Raw genomic sequence first — 14,180 nt, 5'->3', positions numbered from 1 at the left:
GTGCTGCCCTCTTTCCTATGGGCCTTGCCCATGAAATCATTCTCAGAGCGAGATCTTGAGCCATGACAGTTTCAGGGAGACAACTGCTGTGCTTTTTTTTTTAGCATGCTCACTCACTTCCTGAAAAGTTGCCTTTCAAACTGCTGCATCTCATTTGGGAAAAGGGTGGGGAATGAACTCTTAAAAAGAGTGTACTGAGATCTAATCTCATTTGGGGGGTTTTTTCCTCACTTTTATTTCTAGGGGGTTGGCTGTAGTTTAGACAAAGCATTTTGTGGGTGGGATTTTTTTTTTTAATTGCCCTGAGGCTCTTGGCAAGCTTCTAAATCCTGGAGTCATTCCAGCAAAGGACTATGGAGATTTCAAGGTTATTCCTCTGTATTTGTGATTCTATTAGTTTGTGTGCATATGAGGCCTTCTCTTTTAGCCTTTGAGACAGCTGTCCTTTTTTTTCTTTGATAAACATGGAAAAAATTAGTCTTGCCTCAAGAAGATTACTCAACTACCATAATACAATATAGAAAAGATGTGATTGGCTGATTGTTTAACAATTCATAGGACTTTTAGAATCTGTGCAACATATTAACCCATTTCTTTCATTTATTTTGTTACCTCTTGTAACAGGAATTAAAACTTGACCAGAAGACACCTCTCCGGGTTCTTCACAGAAGACCTCTAGCTGTAAGGTGCCGGATCATTCACACCATGAAATCTGAGTACATAGACGAGCATCATTTTCGCCTGCATCTGAAGACTCAAGCAGGAACGTATCCTTAGATGCTGTTACACAACCCATTTACGAAACAGCTTGCTGATTAGGGTAATTCGGGTAATGGAAAGTTTCCTGCTTGTATTGCTGCAGTGTTTCTAAATCCCTGCCCTTCCCCAGTCATATGTCATATGCTGCATAACCTTTGGGTTTTGTGTCAGAATTTCACATTCAGGCTTTCATTCAAAAATGCTACCCCGTGTGTATTTTTGTGATGACCACTGTGATAGTTTTAAAGTATATGATAGCTATTAAAATATACTGGTTAAAGATAAACTTAAACTTTTTCTAATTTTATTGAAAACTTTTCACCTTAGGAAATAAGCTTTTCAGCACTATTTAATGCACAGCAATGCATACTGTAGATTGCTGCTACTTAGAAGTTAACAGTCCTGTCATAAAGTCACAACTCACTTTGGAATAAAGTGGAAAATACAGGTCGATGGTGCAGTTTCTGTCATTGGAGTCAGAAGCCAGGAATTATGAAGTCTTTTAAAGATGGGTGTGGGCTTAACAGGACGTTTACTGCAAATTGGCTTAGGAGTAGAAAAAGACACTATTTTTTGCTTTGTGTGTTTTTCACCATACTCTTTCTTTCTTTTTTTTTTTTTTTCCCTTTTGATTTCTTTGTGGTAAAATACACCTTTCCTTAGCCAGTATTCCTAGCTACATTAAAGAATTTGTGCATGGAGACTTTGGAAGAACAAAGCCCAATATTGGCTCCCTACTGAACAGAACGGCTGACATTCTGGAGTTGGATGTAGAAGTGAGTTTGCTATTCATCTTTCTTGGAAATGAGTAATGTAGTTGCATTTATGAGATGGTTTCAGTGGAACTGCTCTAACCAAATCAATGTTCCATACCACACTTAATAGAAAAATTGACATTAAGGCAAAATTCCTAGTTTGTACCATGCTGCCACATGTGACAGGCTTGAATTCATGTGAAGGAGGGATGGGAGGACATACAATGGATTGATGACAATTGTTATTAGCACCTACTGGAACAGAGCTTAGCAATGTTACGTGTACCACAGCATTTCTTTTCAAAACTGGGTCGGATAAAAAAAATAGGAGAGGCTTGACTTCCTCTTTCAGTGCTGGTTCAAACACAGCAAGAAATTCTATCTGTTCACTTGCTGGAGTCAGATGAAAAAAAACAGAATTTGTTTTGGTTAAAAGAATGTATGTAGAGATATGGATTTAATATTTAAACAAGTGGCTTGGCAAGGTTTATTTAAAACATGGATTTTCATTTCAAGTAGCCAATGAACAAGCATGCTTGTTCTCATGTGTTTCTGGAAAACTGCCTGTGTGTTACCTTTTGCAGAACAGCCTTGCAGGTTTTTTTGCATCTCTTTTGTAGGAGAATACAGAAAGAGCTTGCAGAGGGCACTTCAGTTACTTCTGAAACAGGAACACCTGACCTGGGGCTCGGGCTGATGAGCATCACTCTCATGTGGATAGGTGTCACTGCAGTTATTGGACGTAACTGTGAGAGATGTCTAGGGACTTTGAAAATAATTAGTCACCTTGCTAATAATGCATTTTAGCTCAGCCTGAGAGCCTAATCCTTTGATGCAGTTGTAGATGAGGCAAGGAGTAGGTATGATTAATGTAGGCAGTCTCGAAGCCAAGGTGCTGTGTTGTGATCCCTGCCTTGTGATTGCAAAGGGTGATACTATGGTGGCGTAGGGCGTGCTGCTTTTGGAAGAGGGTGAGCAACAAGTTCATGCCCAAAGGGAACTGGAGATGTGGCCTCAGGGAGCCAGGGAAGAAAGACATAATCCAAGTTCCAAGTTGTAGTAATTACATGTGCTTCTAATAAAATGTCAGGATGTTTTTGTCCCTCTTGATTCAACAGTCGGGATGACCGTTAATGATGTTGCCTAGATAATCTTGTGCATAATGCTTGACAGCTTCTTCTTTGAGTCTAGTTTTCCTTGCTCAGGAGGCCGATTTTGGGGACAGGTGGTGGTTTTCTACTCAAGCCTTGCTTGCACTGCTCAATACCTGAATATTTCTGTGATCTCCATCAGTTTATTTTCACATGGAATGGCCCAGCTGCAGGAGGGTAGAAGATGGAGATGGTTCATGCTTTTAAGTAACAGTTCTGGGCACTCTGTCACTGCAGCCCAACATCAAACGGTGCTGGGAAGTACTAGTACAAGGAGCTGTGTTTCTGCTTTATGAAGAAAGCCCAGCTCCCAGAGAGCTCTCTCCAGACACACATGGAGCCACAAAGATGAGGTGCCCGTTTCATGCTGCCATCTCCTGCTTGTCTTGTCCCGTGGCTCTTATCTTAGCATCTATTATTTACTCTGTTCCTTTCCACTATTATCCTACCGCTGACAAGCATTGAGCTCTAATACAGGGTCTCTTTATATATGTAAAATATCAAGTCTGATTATTTTGCCCTTTTTTTTTTCCCCCCCCTCTTCTCTTCTAGTCTGTTGATGTTGACTGGCCTCCAACCCTGGATAATTAACTTTGCAAGCTGGGACGAGGAAGAAGCAGGTCCTCTGTCAGCAGCTGGTTACTGAACGCTGCACAGTATTACAACTTGGTTGCAAAGTATTTCTGTTGAACATTTGGATCATGTTGATCTGGTAAAGAATGCTGTTACTTTGAATCAACTTTAAACACTCTGGAACAGGTAGTGTTCATTCAGTCTCTAGCCTGATTTTAATTTCTCCTGTGCATAAAAAGATTTTGGTAAGCTAGTGTATTGATAACAACTCTTTTTAAAAAGCAATTAAGAAAAAGATGTGTGCAAATGGCATACCGAGCAAGTACATCAAATGCGCTTTCTGCAGTAGTTTAAGATTAGTTTTAATTAAAAATAACCCTCCCTCAAGACAGACTTTTTAACATTTTTTTAGATAGGATGCTGCAGCTTTCTTGTCTGGATGCAGGTAGCACTGACTTACCTGCAGCCCAGTCCTAACTTCTTCGAGCACTGTTCAGGCAGGAAATCCTGAAAGTCAGGGGAACTCTGAAACCAGGAGGATAGTGCCTGGAACAAGGCAGCGCTCTGCTCTCTGCTTTTTGGTCAGCTTTAGAGATGGTCAAATTTGTCTCCCAGACTAAGTGCTTTTCAAAGGGAAAAACATTTTTCAGAGGAAAACTTTGCACTTCAAACCAAGTTTTTCTCATTTAAAAACATCATCAAGGCTTCCTAGAAATGACAGTTGAGGTACTTGAGGCCTCGGCAGCTCTCTGGCCTGATGACAGTCCTCGTCAGGCATAGGACTTCCCCAGTTGAGTCACCACATATAAAAAGATTGGGAACTCCTGGCAGCGCTGCATGATGGAAATCTAAAGAAAACATAGGAATACCAAGAACCTCAAAGTGCAGGCAAATATAAAATGTACCAAAGTATGTTGGTATTGAGAGAGCAAGACAGAGATAAAAAGCTGTGGTTTGTAACACAACACATTTTGTTCCAGTACCTGGCCTTGCCTGGATGCCTGGCAGAGTTGACCGTTGCCTAAGAACTTGCCTGGAATAGGCAAGACCTGAGTCTCTCTCTTTGCTTGTGTGATCTTAAATGTTTCTTACGAAGCACCACCTAAATCTTTAGGAAAAGCTGTTTTAATATCTTGTATCATGTTAATCCATTTGGAAGATGCTTCCGCTTACCTTAAGTACAGAAGAGACATCAACTATCAACAAGAAATTAAAGTTTGGAATTTAAGGGCTCTTCATTAATTAACATTTCAGAAATAAAGAGGGTAATATTTGCCAAGACAAACTCACTGATTACTGAGCTGTCTTACCTTCAATTCAGTGGTGCCAGGACCTCAGAACAGAATAGCTACGTGATAACTTTAGCTGAAGGCTCAAAAAGGCATTAATAAAAATGTTTTCATTTTCAAGGAGGTTCTAAAAACTGATCTTAAAAAATTAGTCTAAATATTCTACACTTGACCCATGATGGGCTGTCAAAACTCATCTCATAATTGATTTAACTTGTCCACCGTAACGCAACTATCGCAGTAGTTTGAAGCTCCTGTTTTTCTAACACAAAAATAATCGACACATGACTTGGAGAGCAGTATTTTTTTTGTTTTTAATCTTAAAAGCTGTTATGAGCAACAGATTCCAGTAGTTGTCTCAGATAATAATCTGTACCCAGAAAGGAAGTGTCATGAATGATGGAAAACTGAAGAAACTGAATTCAGAAAGCAAACAAAAGAATTTCAGTCTCATGTCTATGTGATTTCTTGAAACTAAAAGTGAGCTAAAATATGATTTATAAATTCCATAAACCTCGGGGTGGGGGGAAAGGTAAACAAGGCTGCGCTATGGAGAGGACAGACACAAGAAGAGCTGTTCCAAGGGGGAAAGCGCTAACGAGACAGGAGCAGAAAGGGCTCTGGCTCCTGCCATGGTCTAAGGACACTCGAGGTGCTCCCAGCCCCAGCTCTTTCTACACTGTGCTGTCCATTATCCTGGTGACAGCGGAGAGCGTGTTAAGAACCAAAGTGCAGCTAAACAAGGCTTTAAAGGTTACACTAAATGTGCCGAGTCTCATCTCATCTCCATACACACGAGAGAGTTCCACTAAAAATTCCCAAATTGCTTGTTTTTATGATAAACGTGAAGTATCCAAACAAGGGGGGGGGAAAAACCAAAACAAAAGCTGATGATGCAACTGTGTCAGTTATTGTTCAGTGATGGTGTGAAAATAAGAAAGTGAGAGATGTAATCTGTTTTCCTGAGTTTTGGTAAACACTTTGAACTATCAGAATCTGTAATCATCAATGCAGCAATAATATTAATGTTCTACTTTGGCCTTCAGCTTATTTTTTAAGAGTAAAATACCTTCTTGTGAGCACTCAAACAGGATGTTTTGTGAGAATAAGGTTTCATCTTGTTCACGAGGGATGTGTGAGAGGAGAAGATATTTTCTAGCATGTTATGTGAAAAATAGTAAAAATCAAGGTCCGGTATTTCTTCGCACCGTCCCTCTTTGCACAGGAAGGGCTCCAAGTAAAGCCAGTGTCTTTCTCCAAACACTTGGTCACCTGCCTCCCCTACTTTTATTTTTTTCATCAGCTTATCTGAACCTGGACAAAGCTGTATCAGTAGCACAGCTCTGGCTGAGCACGACAGCTCAGTCCTCTCTGCTCCTCTGACTAAAAAGTCAATCGCTCTGCCACAAACAATTGCTGAGCGCACACGAGCCCTTCCCGCACACGGCACTTGAGGTTGTGTAGTGGCCAACGGTAACCCTGAGCCAAAAATACTCTAACAAGCCCCAGGGTAAGTGACCCAGAACCTACCTTCTCCCATTCCTCTGGCCTTCCTGTGGCGAGGGATGTCATGAATCCGAGAAGGTTGCAGAAGCTGAGTACTTAGTATAACCAGTTTTTTTAATTACTGAACCAACTTGTTTACAAAGGAAAACAGAACTTTGAAAATATTTAATTATACAGTAAAAACAAGTTGTACTATAAAGAGCTTTCTATGAAGTGAGTAAAATGTTTACATTTAATATACTTAAAATTGAGAACTTCAAAAAAAAAAAAAAAGAACTGAATAAACAGCACATTTCAAGCTTTCTTTGCATTTCTTTGGTCTTTCTATTACGAGGAGCTACACAGAAGTGAGAAGAAACCGCTTTAAAATGTGGAGAGTCAATTTGTTGTGTACCTGGATTCGGGGAAGCAGTTTTCTAAACTTCATCTATTCCGCACAGTGTGGAAGGAGCATATTGTGTCAAACCCGTCTCATCGGCGTCATGCAGGACAGCAGCTCCTCGTGGCTTTGAACGCAGTGAATTCCTGCAGTTACGGAGTCACGGCTCTCCTAGAAACCACACAAGTTTGTGGAGTTCCTTTCTGCCTTGTCTACAACTATAGGTCTCAAGTGGCTTTTTTTTTGATTTGGGGTTGTGTTTTTTGTTATTTTCTATATCCAAGTGTGCTTTTTTTATTGCTTCTTCCCATGGTGCAGTTTTCTGTTGCCAAACAGTAACAATTAGTTTCTTAAGCCTTAATGTGCCATACAAAACAGCTGTATAACTTAAGAAATACTCATATATTTCTTGCTGTGTTGCTTCTTAAAAAAATAATAATAATAATAAAACAGCAAAGCCCTATAATGCAGAGTAGAGTCTCTTACCCAGCCAGTTAGATCCATGCAAGTTGTCACTGAACACCTTGCAACTCAGGCTAAGAAGGAAGACTGGGAAGCAAGCGGAAGGGAGGAAGTTCTGGTTTCTGATAGAGAGGAGTGTTTTTAATTAGTACTGGCTGAAATGGCCTTAAGTTGTTAATAGAGTGCATCTAGATGAGGCTGCGCTAAGACTGCCTCCGAGTTTGCCCCAAAAGCTTTTTTGGGAGGAGGGGGGAGGGACCTTTTAGGATCTTTTTTGGGGAGGCAGGATCTGAGCCTTTTTTTAAGCAGTCACTTGCATAGCAGGAAACTGCCGGGATACCTGAGGAAAGGATAGGGAGATGCTTCGGCTCAACATATTTCTGCGGTTTAAAAAATAACGTACGTATCAGAGCTACACACACAGACACAAACACTTCCGGAGAAATAACAGCGTGCTCCATTCCTAAAGCAACAGGGGTTTGTCATTTAAAATTGTGCACTTTGGATGAAGTGCAGAGAAGTCCTTACTTTCTGTTCATTCTTTTGTGCAGTGATTCATTTATAACAGAGCTGGACTATTTAAAAAAAAAATTCAAACCTTCCGGTCTTTTAAAAATATATCTAACAATGACATAGTCATTAAAAAAAATTTTAGAGTAAATTTGCCTTCAGAGCAAATGGAGTGTGGTGAAAATGTGAAAAAAAAAAAAAAAATCAATGCATGATCTTGTTTTAGGAGAGTATTTTATACGAAAGAGGGTAAGAAACCTAAACCTTTCAAGTAGGTTGAATAAAACTTTAACATTATTAGGTGAGTCTGAACTAGAGTGCCCACGTGCAGGTTTTCTTTCCTCATTTCTGTCCTATCAAAATTTAAACTTAATTTCCATAGCAAAAATGGTTCTTTCCCAAACAATTTTAACCCTGTGAAGTATTTGAAATTTTAACCCTTCTGAAGACACCAGCTTTTACAGTCCCCAAAGACTGTAAGGAAGATTAAAGTGTTAACAGTTCCCTTTTCCAACAGTGTAAAAATATGGTTTGGGGTACAGAACCCCAAACCCTACTCCGACCTCTTTTCTTTATGGGCACCAGTCTTTGGGCTGTAGTATAACCTGAAGTTATATCATGACACTTGCATAATTAACATTCTGAAAGAGAAAGCAGGGACTCCAGAAGGGTGAGTTAGTCCTCTTCACACAGCTAGCCACCCGAAAAGCGCTACGTACCCACTTCCAGCCCGGACACGGCTGCTCAGTGGTTATAGTTTTGTAGTATGTTATCAAATGGGAAAGACTGATAGAGCTCATCAGTGTGGACACCGTCAGGGTCATAGAACTGGTTATCTGCAATGCTATTCTGATGGTTTGGGAGTGGGTTGGTGGATAGTCTTGATTCACTTAAAACTTCTTGGTCTAGAAAACCATAAACTGCTGGATCAGCTAAATTAGACTGCGAATTAAGAGGCGTGCTGCCCGGGGCTGCTCCAGGCACCTGATGGAGCTGCTGCCTGTGGTTGCTTGTATTTAACACCGGATTATACTTCTCAAAGTTTATACTAGTGCAGTTCATGGCATCGGTCTCCATGTTCATGATGCTGGCTGTGGAGATGCTGACGGGGTGAGCCTGGTGCACGACGCTGTTACTGGAAACGTTCTGCATGTCTGCAGCTGACACTGTCACTGCTCCCATCCCGTTTGTGCTGCCGAAATTCCGGTAGAAACCCGAATCCTTCTCGTCAGGCCAGTTCAGAGGGTTGTTGCAGAAAGCTGGGAGAGAGCTGCTGCCCTGAGCAGCAGGCTGAGGGACGTCTGCTGCAAAGCTGTTCTGTGGGTGGGCACTGAGCAGGCTGCTGGCTGGAGAGGAGGAGTACAGCTGCTGCCAGCACGAGGAGAGCGTGTCTTGCTTCCCAGGCCCCACCTGCGCAGGCTGATGGGAAATCTGGTTGCAGGCAGAGTAGATCTGACTAGTGCTGGCCAGGGTTCCCAGCCCTGGCATCACCAGTGAGGATGGAAACAAGTTTGGTTCTATGGAAAGAAAAGATGTGACCGCATTTTAATGCTATTTTTAGGATTTTATTTTTTTTCAATTACAAGTAGTAAAAAAGCACCATTTTTGCTTTGCATCTTCGTAAGATTATACGTGCGTTTGCACTTTTGTACGGGCTTCTCTCCAGGGTGGACCCTAGATTTCTGGACAGCAGCAAGACAGCTGTCCACCTCACCCCTCTATGGTGAATGCTGAAGGTGACAGCTACATTTAAGTAAAGAACTGATGGTTTTAGTCTGTACAGTCAAAAGTTCCAGTATCTTCTAGGAAGAAACCTTTGAGAGAATATTAGAATTTCAAGCAAAGAGGAGGGAAGGCCAGGAACTGAGTGTCCATTTCAAGGGCTGAGTATCTGAACACAGAGGAAAATCAGTAGCCTAAATTAAGGCTGAAAGGTAGCAACGCTTCAAGATGAAGGTGTAGCCCTCTCCTGTGCAAAGGGGAAGCTGCAGCATGGCTGAGCCTTTGAGAAGAATCTGCAGGAGGAAAAGGAGGAAGGAAAGTAAAGAGACCAGTACTACTGCTGCCTTGGGAACTTCAGTGCCCCCCTGGAAAACACCCTTCCCTGCAGCCCTAAGGCACAATCTGTTTCAAACCACTGTTGGATTAGGATGTGCATGCAAAAACCTACCTTTCTTAATCAGCTTCCCTTCAGGAGTGACAGTGGGGAATGGAGCTACTTTGGGCCTCTCTGTCACATTTGATCCTGCGATGGAAGAACGCGTGAGTCTGTGCTGCATGTTTGCTTTATATAAAATAACTTAATCTAAATGTAAGTTCACTCAAACAAGAAAAAGACAAATATTTTCCTTACCACAGTCCTGTATGAGCTTTTGCCAAGCCAACGTTGATCTTTGCCTTTTTGCTTTGTTGCCATATGGATCTACAGAGAAAGGAGTGGAAGTGGAAAGTGTTACATTTCTCTTTGATACAATTAGTAAAGAACTTTCTCAAACTTATACTAGTGGCCCCTAATTGTAGCAAAATACATTTAAACTATTTTAGATGTGACAGCACTAACCAAGAGAGCATTACTAACTGTGATCCTTGATATCTTCATTGAAAGAGGGAACAAACTATTGTGATTTTTAAAAAACAAAAATCTACTCTGTAGAAGAAGCGTTGTACAATTTTTACTAATTAAGCTACTGTTTATTATCAACACGAGTTCTGCACTGATAATGGATTTTCAAGAAACTCAACTAATTGGAACCATACCCTTTTCATCGGGTAGGTATCTGAAATCCATAGGTTCACTGACTTCCTGGTCTGAAGGTCTTCGCAGTTGCATCTTCACTGTGACGGGCTCGGTGATGTCTTTGAGAAACGGTGGCGTTCTGAACACAATTGCAACTTGACGGTGAACGTCAGCTTGTGAGAAGGAACCTTTGGCCTCCCAGTTGTCCAAGACAAATCTGACTTCTATATCATCTAGTCCATGAGAAACAGAAGATGCTTGTTAAGCTGAAGAAGAAAACTGAAAACTTGTAGCACAAAGAAGAGGGAAGGGGAACAAAGAAAGGGGTCTGACTCAGAATTCAGCTGCAGAGTAAATGGCTCCACTTTAAAGGCACCAAGTATCTTTCAGAGATGCTGAGAGCCCTTGAACCTGAAAGCTCTTCTGCCCAGCTCTAAAACTGGACTGCTTACACGGGAGTGTGCAGAAGGGCTTCAGTTCCTCAGCTACAAAGTGGTAGTGTCAGCCATTTGGGACAGAGGGAAAGAAAAGACCTCAGCAAGATTACCTTTCTGAACTTTGTCACATAGTAGAAATATTTCATCTCCTCCTTTTACACTTCCACAGTTCTTGTTCACACGACAAATTCTCAGTTCTGCTGTGTTGGGAGCTCCTGGAAACAAACAGACAAATCTGATGATAGAGAACTGCTGCCACTTTGTCACTGTTGAAGATGAGGTGTTGAGAGTCAAGGCAACAGCTGGAGGAGTGTGACATCCCAAAGTCCACACTAAACAAGTCGCTCCATAGAGGAAACTCAGAGCAGGGCTTGATGTTCCATGATCCTACAGCTCTCGGCTGCTCATCTCCAAACACAAGATACTAGCACAGCTGTGCTACTTACTAAGTTCTACTGTAGTCTCAAAATACTTCCCCAAATGACGTTATTGTGCTCAGCACTGCTGCCCTTCAAGCTGTAGAATTCAAAGCAGTTCTTTGAGGGACTGATCACCTGTTACAGTCATGCTTCTCTGGAAAAAGCTGGGCTAGCAAGTCAAGAAAATTCCCCTCTGAGTATCAGACATGCTTGGCCATCAAACCTCTCCTCTGTGACTCTCTCTAGGTGTTTGAGAAGAGCTCGAGGAGTCTAACTTTCATACCTTTACTCAGGGCAGATTTCACCTAAAAATGCTCAAAATTCAACTCCAAGCTGTGGCTGTACGTGGACAGCACTCATGGTAGTTGCAGGTGGAGAGCTGCCCCGTGCATTGTATGTCACAATGAATTAACCACCACCCAAGGATGCACACTGCATCCAAACAACCCAATGGCTACAGGGGGTCTCGTGCAGGATGGAGACAAGCACCACCCGACGGTGTCTGGCCCCATCCAGCAGCAGCAGCTTTCCTGCAGGGTAAATATGGATAGGAGACTTCTGCAAGAAAGAACAGCCCCCTTGGAGCTTTATGGGCTGTTACAATTTATTTAAAAGGGCACTAATGTCACAATATAGTGATTCAGAAGTAACAAAGAAAAAAAAAAATGGAAGAATTTCAAGTTCAGCCCCTGTGCCCATGTGCTGTGTTGATGCTTCAAGTACATGAGCATATACCAGTTTTAAGACCCTGTCTTTATTTAACACATATGAAGTAACTGATGCTCATTTTTCTGCTACTTTCTGTGATCATATTAATAGTTTACTGCACCCTCTTCCACCCCTCCAGTCCCAACAGAATGAAACTACACTGTGCCTTGATGTTCTATCATGTTATGTCAAGACATCATAGAATGGTTTGGGTTGGAAAGGTCCTTAAAGATCATCCAGTTCCAACCCCCCTGCCATCAGCAGGGACACCTTCCACTAGACCAGGTTGCTCAAAGCCTCATCCAGCCTGGCCTTAAACACTTACAGGGAGGAGCAGCCACAGCTTCTCTGGGCAACCTGTTCCAGTGTCTCACCACCCTCACAGGGAAGAATTTCTTCCTAATATCTAAACTAAACCTGCCCTCTTCCAGTTTAGAGCCATTTCCCCTTGTTCTTTCATTAACTGCCCTTATGAAAAGTCCCTCCCCAGCTTTCCTGTAGCCCCTTCAGGTACTGGGAGGCCGCTATAAGATCTCCCTGGAGCCTTCTCTTCTCCAGGCTGAACAGCCCCAACTCTCTCAGCCTGTCCTCACAGCAGAGGTGCTCCAGCCCTTGGATCATCCTTGTGGCCTCCCCTGGACTCGCTCCAAATTTAAGACACCTGGGAGGATCTGGCTGGTGCCACTTTGTGACCCAGAAACCAATCCCTCCTGCCATCACAGAAACATGAGACTCCACCACCACAGGTTCCCCACAGGCACAGAGATGAAATACAAAGCCAAAGCTCATGGTATCATTCTCAAAAAAATCAAAACCAACAAAAACCAACAAAAAAAATCTACTTTAGACTCTCAGTTTGCCCAGTCCTTCTTGGTACTGTACAGGTACACAACACAGAGGCTACACCTAAAACAGAGCTCCTGGTAACCTCAGGCCAGACCCCATTATGTTGTTACTTATCCTGAGTCAATTCCTGCCCAGTCCTTCTTGGTACTGTACAGGTACACAACACAGAGGCTACACCTAAAACAGAGCTCCTGGTAACCTCAGGCCAGACCCCATTATGTTGTTACTTATCTGCAGCTATTACTATTATTGGAAGTGGGTGCCACAGCCTCATTTACTACATGACACATGTGACTTCATTTGCTGAATGAATCAGAAACTTTGAAGGGAGGGGAAACAAAACAAACCCAGAAACAGCACAGGATCATATGATTGACAGTGTCATTGTGCGTTTTTCACAGGAAGGGTAAATTAAGAATTGCAAGGAGAAGCCTAATTTTACCTTTGTTTCACTTCTGTATGCTTGAATGGCACTCGGGCTCCTTTTAACAGGTTTTTGGGAAGGTCTCCTAGCCTGGAGTTTGTTGGTTTTGTCTTTTAAGATAGAGTTTAGAAAGCAGGATGAAGGAAAGAACCACAAATGCCAGGAGACGTGGATGCACCTCTCTGCTGTCAGCCCCGGTGCCAGGCAGGAAGGTCGAGTTTGGCAGCAGCCTCAGAAGGAGACGTTGCTTGTGGCCACTGTCATGCTGTGCCACTTCCCATCTCTCTTTCCCCTGCATGCCCTCGACTCCTGCCCAGTTCCTGTTCCTCGCTCCCCAAAAGCACATCCCTGGTAATAAATCCCTAGAAGAATGAGCTTCTCACCAACAATCACGTCACTTTCAACAAGGGCAGAAGAACATGTTCTCCCTAACCTCATTTCTCAGAAACAGTAAGCTGCTTTCTCTGACCCTTCCCAAGAGTTTTCAGCATGGTAAGATATGCAACTTGGGAAATTTTGGTTCTGAACCAGTTAACATTATAAGCAACTGAAAACAGAAGTTGCCTGAAATAATGAATTTTATAAACTTGCAGTCTCTGCTAATGCAATTGCCTCTGTATTATGTTCACATTATTCTTATGTGTCTCTACTATCCAAAGCAGGTAGAGACTACAAAGTATTAGAAAGTGAAGAAAATACCAGATTTAAAGGGTTCAAGCTGATTTTCAGAAAAGCTCCTGATCTGGACAGATCTGCAAAAGCCTGATATCTAACAACCTCGGATTTCCAAGCCCACTGTACCGTACAATTTTATCTTTTACCTAAAGTTACAACGTGACCTTACCCAGTCCTGTATTACAGCAGCAGGTTTAAAAAGGTTAACATTTTAAAAAGAAATTCAGATCTGAAACTGCTGTTCCAGACAAGAGCAGCATAATTTTTATGATTTGTGGTTTCAGTTATGCACTGTCTTATTTACACTGCTGCTACGTTACGTGGAGGATTTTAGATACCTCTAGTGTATGAGAAGCTGCCCACATACACCCACACTGAAACACCAAGCTTCCCCCACCACACAGCTCTCTGTCATTTCAGCAGCTTAGCAAAGACTGACGTCAATCAACTTCGACAAGTAATCATGATTTGGCACATTTCTAAATGGCATCTGAGACACAGCTGTACGTCTTGTACATCAGTGTCACCTCAACCCTCATTTAGTACTACG

General features: G+C 42.2%; 2 protein-coding genes across 2 annotated transcripts in view; one reads left to right on the top strand and one right to left on the bottom strand.

Moving 5' to 3' along the window:
* PUS10 (pseudouridine synthase 10) overlaps window positions 1-3,256 on the top strand; it is a 30,611-nt gene extending 27,355 nt beyond the window's left edge. The window contains 3 exon segments of the mRNA XM_010171769.1: window positions 625-767; window positions 1,436-1,535; window positions 3,218-3,256. Of these exon segments, the coding sequence (XP_010170071.1) occupies window positions 625-767; window positions 1,436-1,535; window positions 3,218-3,256 (282 nt within the window).
* Window positions 3,257-8,128: 4,872 nt separating this feature from the next.
* On the bottom strand, window positions 8,129-10,773 carry LOC104527924 (proto-oncogene c-Rel; the record flags this gene model as incomplete). The annotated part of the gene is made up of 5 exons (XM_010171770.1): window positions 8,129-8,901; window positions 9,555-9,629; window positions 9,738-9,806; window positions 10,142-10,354; window positions 10,669-10,773. Coding segments are annotated over 5 exons (1,235 nt in total), but the record flags the coding sequence as incomplete, so codon positions are not given.
* Between the last annotated feature and the right edge of the window lie 3,407 nt (window positions 10,774-14,180).

Source organism: Antrostomus carolinensis, unplaced genomic scaffold, assembly GCF_000700745.2.
Source record: "Antrostomus carolinensis isolate BGI_N321 unplaced genomic scaffold, ASM70074v2 scaffold20537, whole genome shotgun sequence".
In the NCBI taxonomy this organism is placed as follows: domain Eukaryota; kingdom Metazoa; phylum Chordata; class Aves; order Caprimulgiformes; family Caprimulgidae; genus Antrostomus; species Antrostomus carolinensis.
This window is presented reverse-complemented; position numbering and strand designations above follow the sequence as displayed.